We start from the raw sequence: 24,681 nt of genomic DNA on the forward strand, positions 1-24,681 counted from the left end.
ATTCACCAACCCATCTATGTCTCCAGATAGAACATTAATATTCAAATATTCACAAAGTTTCCATTAGCCCTGGATCAGAAATAAGTAAAGGAAATTATCACCTTAATATGATGCATAATATAATAATATATACTAACTTGCTTCTCGCTGTTAGCCTCCATTGAGGCCATGGAGGAGAAGAAATGGAGGCAATGGAGGAGAAGAAATGGAGGAGAGGAATGAGCGGAAGAGATTCGAGACGGACGGCGGATTCCATTATATTATAACGACCACAAGCCCATATAAACCGCCGAAAGAATTAAATCAATTTATTAATGAGATCGATAAATGACAACAATACCCCTAATTCCATAAAAACTAAGCGCACGCGGAATTAAAATGAATCAAATCTGAGGCGTTGAAAATAAAAAAAATAAACGCACAGGATGCGGCTTCACGTACTCACCTGCCTAAGGGGTTGCACCGGATTCAAAATCTATATATATATATATATATATATATATATATATATATATATATATATATAGAGAGAGAGAGAGAGAGAGAGAGAGAGAGAGAGATGCACTCAGGTGCGAATAAGTGCTCAGGAGGGAAATGCGAACGAATTAGCGCGCGACACGTGTCCAGATCTAATAACTTTAAAAAAAATGCGGTGGCATTTTCGTAAATAATTGAACATCGAAGTGCAAGTAAAATCACTTACAAGTGCACCTACATTCACCTATAAGTGCATGTAATTTTGCCTTGTTAGCATTCACTTTCCGCAAATATTCATGCACTTGGGTGTGCTTATAACTATAGGTGCAACAATTTATAACTATAGGTGCAACTACTTATAACTATAGGTGCACCTACTTTCACCTATAAGTGCATGTAATTTTGCCTTGTTAGCATTCACTTTCCGCAAACATTCATGCACCTAGGTGTGCTTATAACTATCTGTGCAACTATTTATAACTATAGGTGCACCTACTTTCACCTATAAGTGCGTGTAATTTTGCCTTGTTAACATTCATTGATCTGAGTTTAGCGGGTAGTAATACCCCTGAAAACCACTCGCAAACATTCATACACCTAGGTGCAACTACTTATAACTATGTGTGCAACTACTTAGAACTATAGGTGCAACTATTTAGAACTATAGGTGCAACTAAGTATTGATGCTCAGTATAAATTTTTACTTGCACCTATAATACATTTTACATGCACTTGTAATACATTTTACTTGCCCTTCGATGTTCAATTATTTACGAAAATGCCACCGCGTTTTTTTAAAAAATCAGTGTTTCTCATCCATTAGATTTGGACACGTGGACGAACAGAATTCATTCCTATTTCGCATCTGGGCGAAGCATTCGCACCTGAGTGCAATTCTATATATATATATATATATATATATATATATATATATATATATATATATATATATATATATATATATACACACAGATTTTGGGTTACAAGAAGTGCCATGTGGGCCGGTGAGGCAAAACAAAGATAATAACTTCAAGTCGTTATATCATAGACCGCGGTGCACTTGCACTGCGGTAAAAAACGGCGCCGTTTCTTTATGTAAAGAAACGGTCCACCGTTATAGTTAACGGAGTCCACTTGTTTGGTGTATTAAACATCAATTGACACTACAGTATATCTAAACCGACACCGCAGCTATATCAAAATGATACTGTAGTTATAGTGAAATGAAACTGCAATGTATATAAAATGAAACTGAATAACATTTCAAATATTTGAGTGTATATTGTACAATGAAGCTGTAATTATATCAAAATGATCATTTAGTTGTGTTTTAATGAAACTATAGTATATATAAAATAAAATTAAATAACATTTTAACATATTTGAATCTATAAATATCGAATAAAACTATAGTTATATCGAAATGAAACTGTAGTTGTGTTGAACTGACACTGCAGTATATACAAAATGACACTGAAGAACAGGGTTACTTTTTGCAAAAGGGTGCGAAACGGCGGAAAACAAACACTATTTATTTTCATTTAAAAAAAAGACACGGTGCATGATAACTTATTGAACTCTAACTCATTTGAATAGAGCTGAGTGTTATTCAATACACACAAATAAGTACTAGTATTGTTTTAAAATAACATATATCTTTAAATATAGTCGGACGCTTTATATATAGGTATGTTTTGGTTTGGCTGCTTAGAGATGTCCAAATCTCTTCCCGCAGGTAATAGAATCATGTATTGCATCATTGGAAGATTTTTTGTATGTGAAACCCTTGTGAAGAAGCTTTTCGTAATTCAACACTATTTGTCGCTTAGGATCATCCACCACGTAACTGCAACCAGCAAAGCAAATACATTATTATGTATATTTTACAATATTATATTTAATTTGTGTATAAATAAACTAAGAAAATACAATATAACTGCTGCAACAAGAAGCTAAGCTTACTCTTGGTGTTGGTTGACATGAAATTGAGGATAATTGTGTCGCAAATAGGTAGCGATTTCTCCAATGGAAAGGTAAGAATTGGCAAGAAGGAAACGGCCAGACATATTTGCGGCGGCTTTGATGGCGAAGATATGAGCATCGCATACATCCTCAATGTGTACAATGGGAATTTTCCCCATCAAATCCTCTATAAATTTGAGTGCCTCTCGTGTCACCTTGTCGCCGGTGAGTTGTGAGAAGAGCAGCGACGTAGACAGCGGACAGTACCATAAACACGTATCTCCTCCCACAACCCCCAATCCTAAGCTCACCACTTCTAATCCATCATCATTACTTTCCAACACTCCTTTCTCTGCCAGTGTCTTGCTTACTATGTAATCCTTCAATATATATATAATTACATATATAATTATAGGAAAATTGTATTTTTCGTCATTTAGTTATACCCGTGGTACAGACTTAGTCCCTAAGTTATATGCGTGACCATTTTCAACCCCTAAGTTATGCATGGAATGAAAATTTTAGTCCTTGAAGGATAAAATCAGCCATTTTATTAAGTGACAAATTGGTGGTAGAAATAATCTGGTCTCAATAGACTAAAATCGTCACTTTGTGCATAACTTAGGTGTTAAAGATGGTCAACATATAACTCACGGACTAAGGTTGTATCACAGGTATAACTGAAGGACCAAAAATACAATTTTCCATATAATTATTCCATAATAAAATATTAATTTTCAAAATTAAACTTAACTTCCATTATATATAGGGAAAATTGTCAAATAAGCCCTCAAACCTTAGCTGAAAAATCAATTATCCTCCTAAACTTTTTAAAGTTACAATTACACTATCAACAATTTATTTTGATGCAACGAAGCCCAAAACCAGTTAACGACCTACCTGCTATCACAGGTTATTAAGGTTCCGACCACCCTCTGGCAAAATTTTAGACAAAAAATGACCCCTCGCCGGTTGTTAGTCACGGGGAAGGAGACCAAGACCCCCTTCTCTACCCAAATCGGTTCGGTCTGGGTAAATGTAATCTGGTGATACTGGCTCTGGGTAGCCTTCTCGTTGGAAAAGGCAACCTAAGATACTAGCTCTCTATTTCATACTTTCTCCACTGAGGCTCGAACTCATAATCTTCCAAATGGAAGTCCAACCCAGGTACCATTAGACCACATAGTCCTGGTCACAATTTTCTCTATAATTATCCCAAAATAAAATATTATTTTTCAAAATTAAACTTAACTTCCATTATATATATTGTAAGCTAGCTAATAAGCTTACCATTGCGCTAGGATCACTGGGATGAGAGACAGAAAGAGGCAGAGGAGTCCAGCATGTTTCGTCTAGGACGCCCTTGTAACCACCGTCTTCTTCCAACGGCGAAGCAGAAGAGATGGAGGCGGTGAAGATGAGCCGCCGCACGCCTCCGCATCTAATGCAAGCATTTGTGATCTTCTTTCCTGCCTCCACTATTGCATCCACACTCAACCTTTCACCATGCGGCAACGGCGACGCCACCAGGAACACAAATTCACACCCACGGATTGCCTCTTCAACCTTTTCTGCTTTACTCACGAAAAGATCAGCTTCGAACAACTTCAATCTCTCCTCTGCACCCACGGCGAAACTCTTAAGCAACCCCACCTTCGACTCCTCACCTGCACATACACACAATTTTGACTTATTTCACCAGTATTAGCTCATTGATTTGGTTAAACAATTAATATTAGTGTTTGATTAATTAACTTTTTGTAACTATTTATTGCCCCAAAATGTTAAAACTCAAAAAGCTGTTCAAAATAGCTTTTTCAATCAATTTTTTGAAAAAGTCATTTTGTATGTAATTAACTTACAGCTAATTTACTTAACATTTTTTTACAATCCGTCAATGTTATCAACTAGTCAGACCAACTAACTCAATCAGCTAACAGTCATTTATCAAAACACACCCTATATTTATAAGATACAACAACGCAACAATAATTCAATCATATGATTCATACTCAAGTTCCTGAGGGTTGCATGAACAGTGTAGCCTTCCTCTACAAGCTTCTTCACCAATGAAGAACCCACATAACCAGCACCGCCCAGAACACAAACCCTTACGCTACTCTCCCCCATTTCTCGATCAGAACAGTATGTATGGTGTCTTTAATTTCAGTTGCGCACTACTTAAATGGATGCCTTCACCAATCACCACTTAGTTGCTTTATATATATATATATATATATTCATGTCACAACTGTACGTACTCATCTCCCCACTACGTACAGTTTATCTACCTACGCCATTTTTTTTTATTTTTGGTGAGTATCTACCTACGCCATTGCATGCATATATATGTTAGGTTTTCTTGATATATACTCCGTAGTAATTAATTTCTATGCATGTGAAAAATATGTAGGTGCTAAATTTAAACACTTCCGGCGGCCAAGAGTTATCTAAATGTTTAATTTGATGGTGCAATTGAGAGTAAATTGGTAATAAAATTTCAACATTTAATATTGTTTAACATGCATGTGTCATGTAACACATGATCTTATTGGGGTTTAAATTGTATAAATAAATTAAATTAAGGTTCATCCACTTGTACAGAAAGGACAACTAAAGTCTATTGTAAAAGGGAAAAGAGACTTGTTCCATAATGAAGCCTATAACAAGACATGTAAAGTCTCACATACTACAAAAAAAAAAATGCACATAATTAAACAACGATTTTAATCGTTATCTTTTCTAGAAAAGATAATGGGTAAAAATCGTTGTCTACTGATTGTTGTTAAAATCGGTATTGTTGAAAGTCACATGTATAGATAACGGTTTTTAACCATTGTCTATTCTATATAAGACAACGGCTAAAAATCATTGTCTATTGTTTGTTGTTAAAACAAGCATTGTTGAAAGCCACGCCTATAGATGTTAGAGATAATAGGAATATATGTGGTTATGTTTAGTTTGACTTAATTGGTAGCCTATTGTATAGGAATACTTACGTTACTTGTATTCTGTATTACTATATTATCTTTTGAGATATTGAGTACACAACAAACTCTTTCACTCATCTGGTATCAGTTAGCGATAGACTTATCCATCCCTCTCTCTCTCTCTCGACAATGTCCACCAGTGCTTCTGAACGAACACTCACGGCAACCACCGTACCATCACCGGCGACTGACCCCAACCACCTCTCCTCCGCCCATCACTTCGTATTCATGTCACAACTGTACGTACGTACTCATCTCCCCACTACGTACAGTACTAGTTTATCTACCTACGCCATTGCATGCATATATATTAGGTTTTCTTGATATATAGTAATTAATTTCTATGCATGTGAAAAATATGTAGGCGCTAAATTTAAACACTTCTGGCGGCCAAGAGTTATCTAAATGTTTAATTTGTTGGTGCAATAATTGAGAGTAATTAAATTGTTAATAAAATTTCAACATTTAATATTATTTAATTAACATGTGTCATGTAACACATGATCTTATTGGGGTATAAATTGTATAAATAAATTAAATTAAGGTTCACCCACTTGTACAGAAAGGACAACTAAAGTCTATTGTAAAAGGGAAAAGAGAGTTGTTTTATAACGAAGCCTATAACAAGACGTGTAAAGTCTCACTACAAGAAAAATGCACATAGACAACGGTTTTAATCGTTATCTTTTTTAGAAAAGATAACGGGTAAAAAGCGTTGTCTACTGAATGTTGTTAAAATCGGTATTGTTGAAAGTCGCATGCATAGACAACGATTTTTAACCATTGTCTTCTATATAAGACAACAGCTAAAAACCGTTGTATATTGTTTGTTGTTAAAACAAGTATTGTTGAAAGCCACGCCTATATATAGATGTTAGAGATAATAGGAATATATGTGGTTATGTTTAGTTTGACTTAACTGGTAGCCTATTGTATAGGAATACTTACGTTACTTGTATTCTGTATTACTGTATTATCTTTTGATATATTAAATACACAACAAACTCTTACACTCATCTGGTATTAGTTAGCGATAGACTTATCCCTCCCACTCTCTCTCTGTCGACAATGTCCACCAGTGCTTCTGGACACTCACGGTAACCACCGTACCATCACCGGCGACTGCCCCCAACCCCCTCCTCTCCGCCCATCACTTCGTATTCATGAAATTAACAATCCAGAATTACCTTTTTTGGCGCACCCAACTCATTCCCTTCCTTCGTGGCCAAGGTCTTATAGGCTATGTTGATGGCGGCTTTCCGTGTCCTCCGTCGATTCTCGAACCCACCACCGGTAACGGTGCGTCTGGCGAAGCAGCCTCAGCGACGAAGAACCCCGCCTTCGCTGTTTGGGTCCAACAGGACCAATCTATCATCTCCTTACTCATCTCATCACTTTCCGAAGAGGTGATGTACCTCACAGTCGGCCACTCCACTGCTCGGGATGTATGGCTCTCCATCGAAACGTCGCTAGGCTCATCTTCCCGTGCGCGCTGCCTCAACTTACTCGGATAATTCCAAACCCATCGTCAAGGTGACAGTACACCGGCGGAGTATCTTGGCGAGCCCAACTGCTAATGGAGGATCTCGCGCTGGCCAGCCACCACATGTCGCTCGACGAATAGAATCTCTACGTTTTTCGGGGGCTACGCCTGGAGTTCCGAGCCATGGCAGCCTCCCTTGCCGTTTCAGGTACCCCTATATCCATCCCGCAACTGTTTGATTTCTTACAAGCACAATAGTTTATTTTCTCCGACCATTTTTCGCCGGATCCGGCGATGCTGCCTGGCGGGTCTCCCACGGCGATGATGGTTGGACGTGGTCACCGACAGATCGGCAATGGTGGTTCTGGAGGACGGCAGTCCCGCGGTGGTCAGGGACGTGGGAATCAGCGAGGTCGTGGTGGTTCTCCTCGTTGTTAGATCTGTCGTTCGCATGGTCATACGGTCATCTACTACTTCATGTGATATTCCGACCAGCCACCGGCCCAGGCCAACGTTACGGTGAGTGGAGACGACAATGCTGCTGCGGAGGTCACGACGTGGTATCTAGATACTGGTACCTCTTCGCATGCAACGCCGGATGTCGCGATGATGGCGCAATCCGAGGAGTATACCGGCGGCGACGTCCTTCGGGTTGGCAATGGAACAGGTTTGGGTATTTCCCGTATTGGTCATGCTACAATTCCCTCGGTTTCTAAATCTTTACATATGTTAAATATCTTACATGTTCCTGATTTATCTGTCTCTCTTGTCTGTCCATCGATTCACTAATGAAAATAATGTGTTTTTCGAATTCCACCCTTCGTTTTTTGTTGTGAAGGATTGCATCACCAAGGCAGTGCTCCTTAGGGGTCCCAGTTCGAGTGGCTTATACACACTGTCAGTTCCACGGTCTCACCTTGCCTTTTTGACCGCCCATGCTTCGTCCGTGGTTTCGCATCATCGGTTGGGCCATCCGCATGCTCGTGTCCTCCTGGGGTGTCTAGTTTTTCCAAATAAATCTGGTTCGTCGGGGTTATGTTCCGCTTGCCAACTTGGCAAATCTTCCTGTTTCCCTGTAGATAGAGTAGACTCTTCTAGTTCTAATGTTTTGGACCTTGTGTACACGGATATTTGGAGCCTTGCTCCTGTTATTTGCTCGAACAATTTTCGATATTTTGTTTTATTCGTAGATGATAATACTCGTTTTTGTTGATTTTATCCTTTTGCGTTTAAAGACTGTTTTTTATAAGGTGTTTGAACATTTCCGTGCTGACGGTAATAATGTTACCGGAAATATAATATTAGAATGACGTTCCGTGAAAGAGAGTAACAATAGTTGTATTGCTCTTTGTCTCAGTATAGAAAGTACAGTGTGTCCCCTGCTCAGCTGAGGGAAGTTCTATTTATGCTAGGTCCTAACGGTAACAACATGAAGAGACATGAATGAGGCGTTGAGGCTTTAACTCTCTCTCATCAATGGTGGCATCAAAGGTGGCTTCAATGACAATAAATGTGACACCTGTTGGATTCTAACCGTTGGAGTTCTGCCCGTTGGGTTCCCATGTGATGCTGATTCAGATGCTCATTTGTGATCCGGGTCGGGTGCCAGCCCTATTATCCTGTCACCAGTCCCCCCTACTCCTGAGTCAACAGATGTGTTTGAGTTGACTTGGGAGTAAGGCTGGATCTATCTTGATCCTGTGTAGAATCCTGCTTGATTTAGGATATGTGATTATATATATATATATATATATATATATATATATATATATATATATATATATATATATATATATATGTTTTTAATCACATATGATTTTATTTTATTTCTTATGCTAGCCGAGATAGGCTTTGGCTTAGGTTGGCAGAGGTGCGTGCCTCCGGCCGAGGCGTCGCCTCGACCGATCGTGGCCGAGGCTTGCGCCTCGACCGATCGTGGCCGATGCGTCGCCTCGACTGATCGTGGCCGAGGCGTCGCCTCGACCGATCGTGGCCGAGGCGTCGCCTCGACCGATCGGTCGAGGCGACGCCTCGGCCGGAGGCATGCACCTCTGCCAACCTAGGCCAAAGCCTATCTCAACGAGAGCACCAATGACGGTAATAATGTTACCGGAAATATAATATTAGAATGACGTTCCGTGAAAGAGAGTAACAATAGTTGTATTGCTCTTTGTCTCAGTATAGAAAGTACAGTGTGTCCCCTGCTCAGCTGAGGGAAGTTCTATTTATGCTAGGTCCTAACGGTAACAACATGAAGAGACATGAATGAGGCGTTGATGCTTTAACTCTCTCTCATCAATGGTGGCATCAAAGGTGGCTTCAATGACAATAAATGTGACACCTGTTGGATTCTAACCGTTGGAGTTCTGCTCGTTGGGTTCCCATGTGATGCTGAGTCAGATGCTCATTTGTGATTCGGGTCGGGTGCCAGCCCTATTATCCTGTCACGTGCTATGGTAGAACGTTTGTTCTCACATTCTATTAAGTCCATACAGACTGATTTAGGGGTGAGTATCGTCGTCTGCATGCTATCTTTAAATCCTAATTCAAATTATGCGCAGGTAGTCTTGTGTCTACACGCACGAGCAAAATGGTCGGGTAGAGCGCCAGCATCGACAAATTGTCGAGACCGATTTGGCTCTTCTGGCTGAAGACTCGGTTCCCTTAAAACATTGGGATTCTGCCTTTGAAACAACTACTTACCTCATTAATCATCTACCCTCTTCGGTCTTACAGTTTGACAGTCCATACTACCGTCTGTATAAATCATCCCCTACATACACATTCCTCCGGGCTTTTGGGTGTCTTTGTTTCCCGTATCTTTGGCGATACAATCGGCACAAGATAGAGTTTCGATCTGCCCCTTGTGTCTTCTTAAGATTTCCTACGTAGTTTAGGGGATATCGTTGCATGAACCTCAATACTGGAAAAACCTTTATCTGTCGCCATGTAAGATTTGATGAATCTGTGTTTCCTTTTGCATCAGCATCTCCATTGCAGGGTGTGGTTCAGCTTCCCGACTCTAGTGTACCTTGGGGTTCAGGCCCCGTGGTGCTTGTTGATCAGTCAACGATTCCAACAGTTGCTCCATTGACTACAGAGGGTGCTACACCAGTTCGTGCAACCAAGAGGCGTGGTTCAGGCGGTGAACCACAACAGCAAGCTCACGTTATGCGTCTTTGACACATGACTCGGGGCACTGGTGAACAATTCCATACTCTAACTGCGTCCAGTGATGCCGTTGACCCCACTTGCTACACTCAAGTCGTTGGTCACCCACAATGGCGTGATGCCATGGACCAAGAGTTCAATGCACTATTGCACAATAATACCTAGTCACTTGTTCCGGCTGAGCCGGACATGAATATAATTAGGTGCAAGTGGGTATACCGCACCAAACGCAAGGCGGACGGGTCTATAGAGCACTATAAGGCGCGCCTGGTCACAAAGGGGTTCAATCAGGTCGCTGGGGAAGACTTTTTCGACACATTTAGTCCCGTAGTCAAACCGACTACGGAACGCATGTTGTTTTCTCTTGCAGTATCCCGTGGCTGGACCCTACGTCAACTAGATGTCCACAATGCCTTCCTCAACGGGCACTTGGCTGAAACCGTGTTGATGCGGCAGCCTCCGGGGTATGAGGATCCTGGGCATCCCGATCACGTCTACCGGCTCCAACGTTCTCTGTATGGGCTGAAATAGGCGCCCTGGGCCTGGTTCAAACGCCTACACGATTTTCTGCTCTCTACAGGTTTTGCCGGATCCAAGAATGATGTATCCCTATTTCACTACACGATTGGCACCTCCCGAGTGTTCCTGTTGTTTATGTGGATGACATCATTATTATGGGTAACGACTCCGCCTTAATTGACACACTTATGTTGAGTCTCTCCTTTACCTTTAAGATAAGGGATCTAGGCACGCCGAGTTTTTTTTTTGGCATTGAGACCCTATCTGTAGACGGGGGCCTAGTTCTCCCTCAGTGTCGTTATATGGGTGATCTGTTGAACCGAACAGGTATGACTGACTGCAAGCCACTTGCAACTCCCACGTCAGTTACACAGGCTGTGGCTCTTTCAACTGAGCTCTTTGATAATCGCACTTAGTACCAACGCTTAGTAGGTGCTTTGTAATATTTGACTATCACTCGGCTTGATCTTTCCTACGCGGCTAACCGGCTGTGTCAATTTATGCATACCCCACCGAAAAACACTGGGGGCTTCTCAAACATGTCTTACGTTATGTTAGAGGCACGCTAGACTATGATTTATACCTGTCTGCTTCGCCCTCGTGTGATATTCATGCTTTTTAGATTCAGATTGGGCCGGTTGTCCTATTGACCGGAAGTCAAACAGTGGGTACGCAGTATTTCTTGGTTCCAACTTGGTTTCTTGGGTGTCTCGCAAGCAACGCACTGTAGCCCGATCTTCGACTGAGGCTGAATACAATGGGCTAGCTGATGTTTCGACCGAGGTTACGCGTGGATTATGTCGCTGTTATGCGACCTTGGTCTACATTCTGGTCATCCAGCCTCTCTCTGGTGTGACAATCTTGGTGCCACCTACTTATGTGCCAACACCCTTTTTCACGTCAGGACCAAACATGTAAAAATCGACTATCACTTTGTCCGCGACAAGGTTGCTTCCGAGGAGTTTCAAGTCAATTTTGTGTCTACAAAGGATCAACTAGCTAATATTTTCACAAAGCTGTTGCCGACTCCACGTTTTGGGTCTCTTCGGGACAAGGTCAATGTTGTTTCCAAGAGGGGGGGGGGGGGGGGGGGGGGGGGGAGGGGGAATGTTAGAGATAATAGGAATATATGTGGTTATGTTTAGTTTGACTTAACTAATACTTACATTACTTGTATTCTGTATTATTGTATTATCTTTTTAGATATTGAATACACAACAAACTCTTTCACTCATCATAGACAACGGTCTTTAATCATTGTCTTTGATATATAAGACACCGGCTAAAAAAAAAAAAAAAATCATTGCCTGTTGAGCGTTGTTAAAACCTATAATGTTGAAAATTACAAACATAGACAACAATTTTTAACCGTTTATATATCAAAAACAATGATTAAAAACCATTATTCTCACATTTATAGACTTAAATCGCCGTTTTTAACCTGCTTTGATTTTAAACATAATAATATAATAAAAAAAATTATCCAAACACTATAAATACCAAAGCGTCAATTCATTAGTACAATCATCTTCTACACGTATGTAAAATATTTCAAAATACACAAGAATTCACCATCTACTTCAAAATAAAATGAACACTTCCAATCACCAAGTCTAAATATTGTTCACAAAGTTCTAATCAAATGCATTCCTACTCTATATAAGTATATAACTTGATACACAATCTGACCATTCTGAATGCACATACTAGATCAATATCCATTTTAATTTGTTGTAAACAGCTTGTTTGAACTACATGTCAAAAATATATGGATAGTAAATATATAAAAAATTTCCTTATTATAGTACTTAGCATAACCACAATATGATTAATTTTATAAAAATAATTGAAATAATAATAAAAAATATGATAAAAATCTTACTAGTGCTTGAACATATTCTTTATCATCAATATCTGACACATGCTCAATTAAAGTTCTCATGTAAGTCATGACATGGAAACAACATTGGTTACTACCCGGTTGACGAGGAGTCTATACATGTTAAATAATATTTGTGCATTAACAATTTATCTTATATATATAGATATTGGAGGCATTACAATATGGTGTACAAAATTTATCTGTCATGCCATAGATTATATGCTACTCCATGGCATTTTTCTCTATACTATATTGCATAAATTACCACTAATCCTAACAATTACTATTATGTACATGTAACTTTTATGCACCTTAGAATCATCAGTACTGTAATGTGATGGTAAAGAGAAATTAAAGCTTAATCACAATGATAATCACTCACCAGGGGATTCTTATTTCAAACACAAGAAACCAAGAAAGACCATATTTTATTTGCAGCTGGGAGTAATCTATTCTCCACAGTTTCATCATCATCTAAAGTATCCCCAAGATAATGAAATGAACACAAACTAAATGCATGTTCAATTGCCTCCTTAGATTCTTTCTTGTGCTTGTAGGCTTCCGCCACCTTTGCAATCACAAATATGCCATCCTAGACAACATTAAACAATCAAATAAAAAAACCAACGAAAATGCCCCCATGGTTCAAGAAGTAGAAAAGCATGTGCATGAATATCATAAATCTTTTTATTGAATAGTTAGTAATGCATTGATATTTGAGAAAAAAAAAATTATAAGCAATCTTAATAAGATCCTATTTGACCCAGCTTGTGCTTCATGAAGGATATTGGATATGAACCTAAGCCACATGCCTGGCAAGGTACTTACCCTGCCGCTAGGCTAAACTGAACTCTAGAGCAGTCACTCTGAACAATGTGGTGACTTTTATGGCACCCTTTGTTCAGCTTCCCCTTTCTCCAGTAATGGGATTTGTGCTCAGCCATTTGCCATAGACATGGAATAAATATTATCATTGTTATGCAAGCATTTTAATATATGTAGTTTACATAAATGCAATAAGCAAATATGGGATACTCATCATACCTCAACTATGTCAAGTGCTAGCAAGCATGGAATGTGTTCAAAGCAATGGAGTTGCTGCAAATAAACATGAACCTGCCATAGACTTCCATTCTTCTATTTGCATGTCAGGATCATTGGAATGGATAATTATTCCTGCAAGAACAATATGTTGTCAAATGCAAATTTTTCATGCAACCAAATTACAGAGGTTTTATATGACATATCACCAAACATAATTAAATCAACTAGTTACTAACCAGGTTCTCTTGAGTCCATATCAATTTCATCATCACTGAAGGGTCTTGTCTTATTTGAGAGCCTTCCCGTTTTTTCTTTAAATCAAACATTTTAGGTTTCACGTTCTTGCAAAATGACAGTGATTGATCAGGCAGAGAACTAGCCTCATGTTTTGATGCCTTACCTATTTCTGCCACTGCCTAAAAGAAGAGAAGAGCAGTAATCACAAAGGGTAAAAGAAATTTTTGGTCCTAGACTTATAGTGGCTTGGACAATTTTAGTCCTCCATAAAAAAAAATTGCCATTTTTGGACAAACTTATTGTGATGAGGACAATTTTGGTCCTCCGTCTATTATGTCGTTAGTTGACTGTCTAAATAAAGGGTATTTGTGTCAATTCAACTTATTCTACTATAGAACAACTTTACGTCTTTACCATCTGAAAGTTTCCAAACAGTGTTCATCGCCGCAATGCTCTGAGCCGACAACGTCTTCACGCCACACTTTCCTCTATTGTTCTTCTTCGCCACCTCAGTCTCCCTGCGATCACATTACGCAGGGAAGGAACCGCTCTAGTCAAAAGGCTCTCCTACGGCAATGACGATGAAGGAGGCGGCGGCGGAGGCTTCAAGTCTTGGATTAGAGGAAGGTTCGGAATGACAGCGACGCCGAAACAATTCTGGTAATTTCCGGTGGGAAATGGTCGTGATAGAGCTTCTGGCGTTTGGGTGGGTTTGGAATTCGAGTTCCTAGGGAAAGGAATATTCCGGTGGTGGTGGTGGTGGCGGCGGAGAAACGTAGTCGTCAGAGAAAATGAACTCGCCAGAGTTGGAAAGAGGATCAAAAGGAAACAACCACAATGATTCTGGGAGAAGTAAATTGCGGTTGTATAGTTTAGCAGGACATTTTCAATCCTGAGATGTCAAGGGTGATGGATAACATCCTTTCTGTCTTCTCCTCCATAGAAATCCACATAGATAAGGTACATGAACCTGGATAATAAATGTATAGTTTAGGTGTGTTACTATACCTAAGAGGTAACTGAGATGAGAATGCAGAGTTATTAACCCATGAAAGGGGAGATACTAATGCAGAGCTACTAGTAGCTGCTCAGGACTCTAAGGGGCGCTGGCGAATGAAAGGATTAGTGGACTCTTTTGATGCATTTGAAGAAAATAGCTGCATTCTGTTCTCATGAACGTTCAATGGCTCATTGAAGTCATGTGCAAGAGAGGTCAATATACCTCGGTCCGAATGGTGAGGACCTCTTTGAACTCCTTTGTGGTGCTCATTAAGCGATTTTTAAGGTTGTCACAGTGGTTGTATGGGTCATTGTGTCTGTAGACATACTTCCACTTTCATTTTGGGAGTTGCTAAGGAGTTGCAGATCTACTACAGCGGCATTAAGTGCAGAGATGTCCTGCTTGATCACAGCTGTCAACTCTTGAATCTCTATCGTTGGATCATAAAAAACTGATGTTCTTTTTGCCACTGTAAAAACACAGAAATAATTAGGATTTTAAAAACCAAGTTGGTTATGTGATTATGGAAAAAAAATGATAAACACAACCCAATTTTGGAAGCTTTCAGATGGCGAAGTTGTTCTGAGGGAGAATAAGCTGAATTGACACAAATACCCCTCATTTAAACGGTCAACTAACAACATAATAGACGGAGGACCAAAATTGTCATCGTCAAAATAAGTCTGTCCAAAAAATGAAAAAAAAATTTATGGAGGACTAAAATTGTCCAAGCCACTAAAAGTTTAGGACCAAAAATGTCTTTTACTCAATCACAAATTAGTAATGACATCAACCAAACAAATAAAAAATTCTACAAGTTCTCTTATTGATGATATAGCCACAAGGGAATAAACAATAGTGTCAGTGTGTCACTAAGTGATGTTGAATCAAAAAACATTTCTCATATAATTCTACAATATTAGAATCTATGGTACTTTGTTTAAGATCATTTTATTATTGTAAGTGTACAAATGATACACGTTTAACCTTTTTATTATTGGCTAATTTATTTGTCATAGGTTAGAATTTAATTAGATATAATCTTTGGACCGTCTCCTATCAAGTTCTGCCTCAGTATTTTGGCACAGCCTCTGTTTACGCTGGATCAGGGTCAGCGTATATCTTCCAGCGATCTTCTAACCAAATTCAATTGAATTGATCTATTATTCAGTCTTGTTTGAAGTATGTGGATGTCTTTTATCAAAGGGTCGTGGACAGCATTCTTTTGGAAAAGTTGGTTACGTGATAATGAGTATAAAAGGATGGTTTCTTTATCATTATTTGCTCACGGTTTTTAGTGGTGACTAAGGAATATTCTATCTATATTAAATCAGTTTATCAGTTTATAATCTTGTATTGAAGTGATGTTCTCGCTAGATCAGTCTGCTTGAAGTTGATGCAACAGTGTTGAAGCTTGACGAAGCAAATCGGCATGCACGCACCTCTCCTAAATTAGATGTTGTGAAGATTAAAGTTGGTTGTGTGGCTGAGGCCTTTGTAATCAAACCCCCTTGTAATCTTGGTGAACATCTAGTGGATTGGGCTGATGTGAGTAGCCTTGCAGACGTAGAAGTTTAGCTCCGAACTGCGTGAACAATTCCTGTGCTCCTAGCTCTACTTTCTTACCTTTAATTTGTGTTTGTTCGTTCGTAAATTAACAGGAGTAATGGTACGTTAATTACTTAATTAAAATTAAGTAGAACTCTAGGCTTAACTTGCATTAAAAACCCACAGTACAATTTCAAAATTGTACCGTGGGTCTTGAATGCAAGTCAATACCTAAAGTTCTACTTGGTTTTAATTAAGGAATTAACGTACCATTAATTATGTCAATTTTTGAATTAACAAATAACAAATTAAAGGTAAGAAATTAAAATCCGGAACAGAGAAATTGATCACGCAGTTCGGAGCGAAGCTTCCTACGTCTGCGGGGCAACTCACGTTAGCCCAATCCAGATGTTCACCAAGATTGCAAGGGGGTTTGTATACACACGGCCTTAGCCACAACAACCAACTTTAATCTTCACAACATCTAACTTAGGAAGGAGCGTGCATGCCTATTTCTTCTTCAGGCGCAAATCCTGCTGAACCAGTTTCAGGTTGATTGATCCAGCTAGATCATCTCTTCAATCCACGATTATAATATGATAAATTGATTTAGTATAAATAGAATATCCCTCTGAATAATACCTCTAAAATCCGTGAAATGAAATGATAAAGAAATCATCCTTTTATACTTGTTTTCATGAAATCAACTTTCCCCAAATAAATGATGACCACAACCCACTGATAAATAACATCCACATAATTCAAATAAAGCTGAATAACAGTTCAATTCAACTGAAAAAGGTTAGTAGACTGTTGGAATATACACTCTGACCCTGATCCAGCGTAGACCAAGACTAAGACAGATCCTAATGCAAATCCTGATACGAGACGATCCAACACTTATAGCTAAAATAAATTCTAACTTTTGTCAAATAAATTAGCAAATTATAATAAGGTCAAACGTGTATCATTTGTACACTTATAATTATCATTGTTTAATATAGTTTTACCCAGTTTTAGGCAGTTAGACCTAATGGAGCATTCTTCATACCACTTGACTAGTTGACTGGCAATATGGGCTTGCTACACAAGGAGCAAATGGTTATTTTCCTTTATAAAGATTTTACCAGTGGAAATAGGAATGAGGTTATCATGCATCCTTGAGAAGGTGATAGTTTGTGATGTGTGGAGGATAATTCATTAACAATATACTACTCTACAATATATAAACATTCAAAGGGACATTTTCACAAAAAGTTGGAGCAGTACTAGACCTCACATTCATAGACACAATTTCACAACCAATTGGAGTAGTGCAAGATCTCATATTAGCAACCGGAGCTTTTATTTTCATTGCATTATTCTCACAGCCATTTCCACATACGATTCGAACATTAGCATTCACATTACTATTGGCAGAATAAGCATTCACATTTGCATCATTCTTATTAACAAAATTAGCATTCATATTCGCAGAATTCACCAACGCAAACTTCACCTGATTAACGTTAACATCAGGGGTTGGGTAAACGTTAACAATTTTCTCACCATAATTGACAATATTATCAGTCCTAAGACTGATCTTAGCGTTATTAGCATTCAAAGCCACAAAATCCACCGAGTTTTCAATCAATTTTCCAAAATCACTCACTACGGCATTTTCACAAACATATTGGAGGCAAGGATTACAAGATTTAGGAAGGATATTACCAGGAATGATGGTTGGAGCCGAGGGAACATTGGAGGATATATTTGAAATCAGCGCTGGAATCCATTCCGCAACAGCGGCCATCAACGCTACATGTTGACCTTTAATTGATGAGTCACCTCAGAAAAGTTTCAATCCATTTGTGACTCCGTAACAGCAAGCGATTTTGCATCTTTGATATCGGTAGTAAAGGTCTGGACGTTGCAATCGTTCCTCCGTGGGCCTTCTTCCAAGACGCTTCGATCAATTTCGGCAAATTATTGTGAGGTACAAACTACAAACCATAATAAAAAAGTATATTTTTTTTATTATATTAAAAATACATAATGTGTATATTTAATGTATATTATATAAAATAATTTTTTTTAATACTTAAATAATGTATATTTTTTTAATACAAAATACATTTTTGATATACTAAAAATATTATTTGTGCATTGAATGTACATTCATCCATTGATCAATTTTAGTAGGTTCCGTGACTTCCGTAAGAACTTTGTTAGCAATTTCCAAGAGCGCAACGAATGGCGGCAAAGGCAGTAATTTGGTGGGTTCTTGAGACTTGAGGTGTTGAAAATTATTTAAGGATGTGTTTGGTTCACACAAGAAAAATGGAATCGGAATGAGAAATTAAATATTTGGTAATAGTAATAGATTTGGTGGAAATATTTTGCATGTTTAGTAGTAAGGTGGAATTTGACTAGGCAAATTATGTACTGGAAACGTGTTCACCATAAAATAAAATAAAAATCACGAATGTGGTGTTAACGGCGCGCGTTTGGTCAGATTATAAATTTTCTGTTATGAGATTATGAATGTACTGTAAATTCATAATCTCATAACAGAAAATTCATAATTGCATAAAAGAAAAACATTTATTAAATTATGAATTTTCTGTTATGAGATTATGAATTTATTGTAAATACATAATCTCATAACAGAAAATTCATACTCTCATAACAGAAAATTCATAATCTCATAACAGAAAATTCATAATTTATGAATGTTGAAGAAGCTTCCGCTACAGAGGAGCAGCCATGGTCTCGGACGGGAATGTGTAGGCATGGTTTCAAAGTGAATGTGCAGGCATAAAAAATTCATAATTTGTGAATGTTGAAGAAGCTTGCGCTACAGAGGAGCAGCCATGGTTTCGGACGGGAATGTGTAGGTATGGTTCCAAAGTGAATGTGCAGGCATGGATTCATAATTTATGAATGTCCGAAATCATTACTCACCTCAAATTAAAGTGAAACCACGAAATGTGAAAATAAAGAAGAAAAGTCACGCGATTAATTAAGGGAAAAAAAAAATAACGGTGTACTAACACCGTTGGGACTGTGTTTTCCATGGATGGTGAACACGGTTCCAAGGCATAACGATCCATTTGAATGATTACCAACATTGATGTTTTGTTATGTATGACTCTATAATGATAATAAAGAATTTAAAAATACAAAAATTAAAAATTAAATCAATTGATCATAATATAATGACATTCAAAGTACCAATATAAACAAAAAAAAAATCAAAACAAAAATCTAAAAGCACCAATCCAAACTTAAAAGTCAAATTAATAGTAAGATGGAATTATACGCGTTTTTAATTAGGAAATAAGGTTTTGAATTGAAGGTGTAATCGATGAGGATTAGATTAACAGAAGTTACATAACAAAAGGTCTGTACAACATAGATATAGAAGTAAGTAGAAGAGTCCTAGTAGACTATAACAAGTAGTCCTAACACTCCCCCTCAAGCTTAAGGTGAACTAGCTGCAACATTAAGCTTGCCACGCAGAAAACGAAACCGGGTAGACGGAAGTGCTTTAGTGAAAATATCAGCCAGCTGATCCTTCGTGGAGATGAAATGAACCTGAATCTCCTTCTTGGAGACTTTGTCACGAACAAAGTGGTAGTCAATCTCCACATGCTTTGTTCGCGCATGAAATACCGGGTTAGCGCAGAGATAGGTGGCGCCCAAGTTATCACACCACAGTTTGGGCGGAGACTCCGGAGACATTCCAATCTCCCTCAGCAATGACACAAGCCAGGTCACTTCCGCAGACACATCCGCTAAGGCCTTGTACTCAGCTTCTGTTGACGAGCGAGCCACTGTATGTTGCTTGCGACAGGACCAAGAAACGAGATTGCCACCTAGGTAGACAGCAAACCCACTCGTCGACTTGCAATCAGTCGGATTACCGGCCCAATCCGAGTCCGAGAATGCATGAATATCAGTGGAAACAGCACGTCTGACAAGCAGACCCAAGTCACTAGTACCCTTGACATACCGTAACACCCGTTTTAGCATCCCCCAATGCGCCACAGTGGGAGTATGCATGTGCTGACAAAGCAGGTTCACCGCATATGACAAGTCCGGACGAGTAACTGTAAGATACTGAAGTGCCCCGGCCAGACTGCGGTATTGAGTAGGATCATCAAAAGGAGCCGACGCAGAATCATCAGTCACCGCAAGAGACACAGGAGTAGCAACGGGCTTACAATCAACCATACCGGCGTGCTTCAAAATATCACTCATATAGCGCCGCTGAGAGAGCAGCAAACCATCGGACAGAGAAACAGTCTCAATCCCAAGGAAGAAGGACGGAGACCCCATGTCACGAATCTTAAACTCTGCCGCCAATTGAGCCACGAGCCCCGTCACACGAGCCGAATCTGACCCCATAACGAGAATGTCGTCCACATACACAAGAAAGTAAAGCTGCACACCACCATGAGAATAATAAAACAAGGAAACATCAGTTTTAGAAGGAACAAAACTAATTGAGACCAGAAAAGTGTGCAGCCGTGTGAACCAAGCACGGGGAGCCTGCTTCAGCCCGTACAGAGACCGCTGAAGTAGACAGACGTGACCAGGAGATGCCTTGTCCTCATACCTTGGCGGCTGCCGCATGCACACAATCTCAGCTAGAGTGCCATTCAGGAAGGCATTGTGGACATCCAACTGACGGATGATCCAACCCCGGGATACGGCGAGCGAGAGAAGAAGACGAACAGTCGTGGGCTTGATAACAGGACTGAATGTGTCCGAAAAATCCTGTCCAGCCACCTGATTAAAACCTTTAGCCACCAGCTTCGCCTTGTGTCGCTCTATCGAACCATCAGCCTTGCGCTTAGTCCTGAAGACCCACTTACACCCAACAACATTCATACCTGGAGTGTAAGGCACCAACCGCCATGTGCAATTCAGAAGTAAAGCGTTAAACTCCGCATCCATAGCCGCACGCCACTCAGGATGCCGGGCCGCCTGAGTGTAACAAGTAGGATCAGAGTTATCAGTCGTAGAGACCAAAGCCACATGCTCAGTAGGACCTCGGCTGCGGGTGGCCATCACATGAGACCAGGGCAGAGCAGCCGCGCTGCACGGCGCGACCGACCACGCACGGGAGCCGTGACCGTGCGCTCACTATCCGTAGCACCACAACCAACAACATCCGAATCAACCACGGGCGGCTCAACAACATCATCCGAATCATCCGCCGTAACAGGGTGAGAAAGTGGAACAGGAGCAACACCCCACGGCACCTCCGGAGCCGGACCTGAAACTTGTGAATCAATAGGAGAAGCAAACGAAAAAACAAACTCATAAAACCGCACATGGCGGCAGATGAAAACCTTATTAGTGCAGATATCCAAACAACGATAGCCTCGGAACGAATCCGGATACCCCAGAAAAACACAAGGAGCAGACCGATATTCAAGTTTGTTACGGTTATATGGACGAAGCAACGGAAAGCAAAGAGAATCGAACACACGCAGAAAGGAGTATGACAGAGGAGACCGGTCGAGTAGGCATTTTGTTTATAAGATACACGGCGGTCTCAAACGCATAGTCCCAAAAACGAGTAGGGACAGACGCATGAGCCATCAATGCTAGACCAGTCTCAACGACATGCCTATGACAACGCTCCACACGACCGTTCTGCTCGTGCGTATACGCACAGGACTGCCTGTGACGAATACCCAACGATACAAACGTAGAGTAGAGCTTCTTATACTCTCCCCCTAAATCGGATTGAATGGAAATAATTTTGCGGGAGAAAGACCGCTCAACAAGTGACCGAAACCGCTCAAATATAGAATAAATATCAGTTTTAAGCCGGATAGGATAAAACCAAACATAACGAGTAAAATCGTCAACAAACAAAACAAAGTAACGGTACCCATTTGCAGACACAACAGGCGCAGGGCCCCAAATATCCATATAAATTAATTACAAAACATGAGTACTAGATGAATCAACACGGGGTAAAGGGAATCGGGAGGATTTCCCTAACTGACAAGCAGAACATATATCTGACACATTATTTTGACTAAACGAACTAACACCAGACAATTGCAACACTTGACGCAAAACACGTGCGTGTGGATGGCCAAGCCGCAAGTGCCAAATAGACGAAGACGCACGCGCAACAAACGCAGTAGGCGCAGAACTTGACGACGGCCAAGAATACAACCCCCCGGAAGCATGCCCCTTAAAAAGAACCTCCCTGGTCAAACGATCCTTCACAAAAAAAAAAAAAAAACGACGGATGAAATTCAAAAAAGACGTTATTATCTTTAGCGAATTTCTAAACAGACAACAACGAGGACGAAAGACCGGGGACATGCAACACATTATTTAACGAAAATAATCTAGACGGCGAAGCTATCGAGGTGGAACCAACACTAAATATGGGCAAACCTATACCGTTGCCGACCCGTAGAGTGTCAGAACCATAATACGGAGTAGCCGAAGAGAGCACGGATGCATCCGGAGTAACATGGTTCGTAGCCCCGGTGTCCGGGAACCATTGGTGCGGCCCATCCGAACCACCATCACCGGCCGAATAGGCCATATGCGCCTGCGGACTCGGGTTTGACGCGTACTGGCTCAGGCGAAAGCAGGAAAGAGCAGAATGGCCTTGACTATTGCAAAGCTGACACCGCACAGTTTGGTTGCGTCCTCTGCCACGCCCACGACCGTGACGACCACGACCGCCACCACCGGAGTCACTGTTGCCGCGCGACTGGCCGCCAGCTCCCCGACCACCGCGACCTCGCCTCGCCGCCATAGCCACTAGAGCACCACCGTCATCAGCACAAATAAATTCCTGCGACACCAAATAATCGGATAGCTCCGTCAAGGTGACCGGAGCACCACGGGTCAATGGAGCACCCAAGGGACGGAGCTCCGGCCTCAGACCACGGAACACATACAGGTTCTGGTCGTCGAGTGTGACTGGCCGTCCAGCAAGAGCAAGATCCTCCACCAACATTTGAGCTCGGCTAAGGTAATCGGCTACAGACGCCCCTCCTTGCCGGAGCCCTTGAAGCTCGCCCAACAGTCATAGCGCCCGAGAACGAGTAGCGGAGCCTAGGGACTGTTCAACAGCCAACCATAATTGCCGAGAAAAGGTCCGGCCAACGGCCAGAGGAAGCGTCTCCTCGGACAGAGACGATATCAAGAGAGATAATATAGCCTGGTCTTGCCGGCGCCACATCTGTTGAACGGAAAGAGAGGGGACAGCCCCACCGGCGCTGTCTGCCGTCGAAGCCACCGACGTCGCCGCCGTCGGACAAGGCAGGGACCCATCAACGTAACCAAGTAGCCCCTGACCATCCAAGAACGGAATCATCTGCATTCGCCAGAATAAATAATTCCGGGAAGTAAGTTTCAACGAAACAAAGTGGTGCGCGGAAGATAAGTTTGAATGGGATGAAACGAGGGTAGGAGCAGGCTCAGTAACAGTCCGTTCGGTAGAATCACGAACAGAACCATCATCATTAAGACCTGCCATGGAGAGAACCTAGACAAAACTGATACCAGATGAGGATTAGATTAACAGAAGTTACATAACAAAAGGTCTGTACAACATAGATATAGAAGTAAGTAGAAGAGTCCTAGTAGACTATAACAAGTAGTCCTAACATAATCAAATCTCATAGTTGTATTTTAAAAAGTTGTCAATCAAACACTAACTATAACTTTGATTTTAATTTCTGGTGAACCAAACACACCCTAAGAGAGCGTTTGGTTCAGGTTATATAACATAACCAAGGGAATGTGACATTTCAAAGCTTACATTCATATATTTGGTCGTTCTATCATCTTAGGAAATATAACATTTTTCAAAGAATAGAACATTTCCTTCACATACGATTTTGAAAGAAATGTGATTCCATTCCCTTTCTTAGGTTACGTAAGATAACCTTGGATATTTATAAATTTTGTCATTTTAATTCTAATTATTTAAAAATATATATTTTATGTTAGCTATATATATATATATATATATATATATATATATATATATATATATATATATTTGTAATTATGTATTTTTTATTTTTATTACATTATGTTAGCATACAAAATAATTTTGTTTCTTAAGTTCAAAATTTTAGTTAATATTTTAAAATCAAGTAATTATATATGATACCGTTATTTTATTTATTCATTTTAATTTTTAAATTTATTAAAATATATGAAAATATGTTAAGAATATTATAGTGTGTGTGTGTATATATATATATATATATATATACCAAACATGATACCTCAATTTTAATCAAACACAGAAATCTAACATTCACAGCAATCTAACATTCTGTGAATCAAATGGCACCTAAGATTGTAAAGGGGCCAAAAACAATTTTAAGAA

The 24,681-nt window shown here is 40.0% G+C and overlaps 3 protein-coding genes across 5 annotated transcripts; all 3 read right to left on the reverse strand.

The window, feature by feature from the left end:
- Positions 1–2,090: 2,090 nt before the first annotated feature.
- LOC109163605 (anthocyanidin reductase ((2S)-flavan-3-ol-forming)-like) lies at positions 2,091–4,619 on the reverse strand. The gene is made up of 4 exons (XM_019312353.1): positions 4,452–4,619; positions 3,730–4,106; positions 2,440–2,819; positions 2,091–2,323 (listed from the first exon to the last, which is right to left on the reverse strand). Exons 1-4 carry the CDS (start codon positions 4,567–4,569, stop codon positions 2,185–2,187), a joined length of 1,014 nt encoding a protein of 337 aa, XP_019167898.1. The 5' UTR covers positions 4,570–4,619; the 3' UTR covers positions 2,091–2,184.
- An 8,236-nt stretch (positions 4,620–12,855) lies between these two features.
- Positions 12,856–18,235, reverse strand: LOC109163529 (syntaxin-32-like). Of its 3 annotated transcripts, none has more exons than XR_002051291.1 (6): positions 18,024–18,235; positions 14,988–15,234; positions 14,180–14,735; positions 13,765–13,944; positions 13,529–13,660; positions 12,856–13,076 (listed from the first exon to the last, which is right to left on the reverse strand). XR_002051291.1 is itself a non-coding variant. In XM_019312279.1 (2 exons), the coding sequence occupies exons 1-2, from the start codon at positions 18,103–18,105 to the stop codon at positions 15,035–15,037; spliced, it is 282 nt and encodes a 93-aa protein (XP_019167824.1). In that variant the 5' UTR covers positions 18,106–18,235; the 3' UTR covers positions 14,875–15,034. The 3 variants fall into 3 exon arrangements, 1 of the variants encoding a protein (XP_019167824.1); XR_002051290.1 differs by having other exon boundaries at positions 13,313–13,660; XM_019312279.1 differs by lacking the exons at positions 12,856–13,076; positions 13,529–13,660; positions 13,765–13,944; positions 14,180–14,735 and having other exon boundaries at positions 14,875–15,234.
- A 3,132-nt stretch (positions 18,236–21,367) lies between these two features.
- Positions 21,368–23,295, reverse strand: LOC109163544 (protein argonaute 2-like). Its single transcript, XM_019312292.1, has 2 exons — positions 22,722–23,295; positions 21,368–21,576 (listed from the first exon to the last, which is right to left on the reverse strand). The coding sequence occupies exons 1-2, from the start codon at positions 23,293–23,295 to the stop codon at positions 21,368–21,370; spliced, it is 783 nt and encodes a 260-aa protein (XP_019167837.1).
- Between the last annotated feature and the right edge of the window lie 1,386 nt (positions 23,296–24,681).

The sequence above is a fragment of the Ipomoea nil genome, unplaced genomic scaffold, assembly GCF_001879475.1.
Source record: "Ipomoea nil cultivar Tokyo-kokei standard unplaced genomic scaffold, Asagao_1.1 scaffold3030, whole genome shotgun sequence".
Taxonomy (NCBI): Eukaryota; Viridiplantae; Streptophyta; class Magnoliopsida; order Solanales; family Convolvulaceae; genus Ipomoea; species Ipomoea nil.

What these genes read in the sequence shown, in the direction of transcription:
- LOC109163605 (XM_019312353.1), bottom strand. Translation starts at nt 4,569, where the DNA reads ATGGGGGAGAGTAGCGTAAGGGTTTGTGTTCTGGGCGGTGCTGGTTAT. An exon ending in TGCAACCCTCAGGAACTTGA is followed by an intron (nt 4,107 to 4,451) that starts GTATGAATCATA and finishes GTGTATGTGCAG; the next exon opens with GTGAGGAGTCGAAGGTGGGG. An exon ending in CATGTCAACCAACACCAAGA is followed by an intron (nt 2,324 to 2,439) that starts GTAAGCTTAGCT and finishes TGCTGGTTGCAG; the next exon opens with TTACGTGGTGGATGATCCTA.
- LOC109163529 (XM_019312279.1), bottom strand. Translation starts at nt 18,105, where the DNA reads ATGGCCGCTGTTGCGGAATGGATTCCAGCGCTGATTTCAAATATATCC. An exon ending in GGCTCCAACCATCATTCCTG is followed by an intron (nt 15,235 to 18,023) that starts GTAATATCCTTC and finishes GTGTTTTTACAG; the next exon opens with TGGCAAAAAGAACATCAGTT.
- LOC109163544 (XM_019312292.1), bottom strand. Translation starts at nt 23,295, where the DNA reads ATGTTGGTGGAGGATCTTGCTCTTGCTGGACGGCCAGTCACACTCGAC. An exon ending in ACGGGTCGGCAACGGTATAG is followed by an intron (nt 21,577 to 22,721) that starts GTTTGCCCATAT and finishes CACAAGTTTCAG; the next exon opens with GTCCGGCTCCGGAGGTGCCG.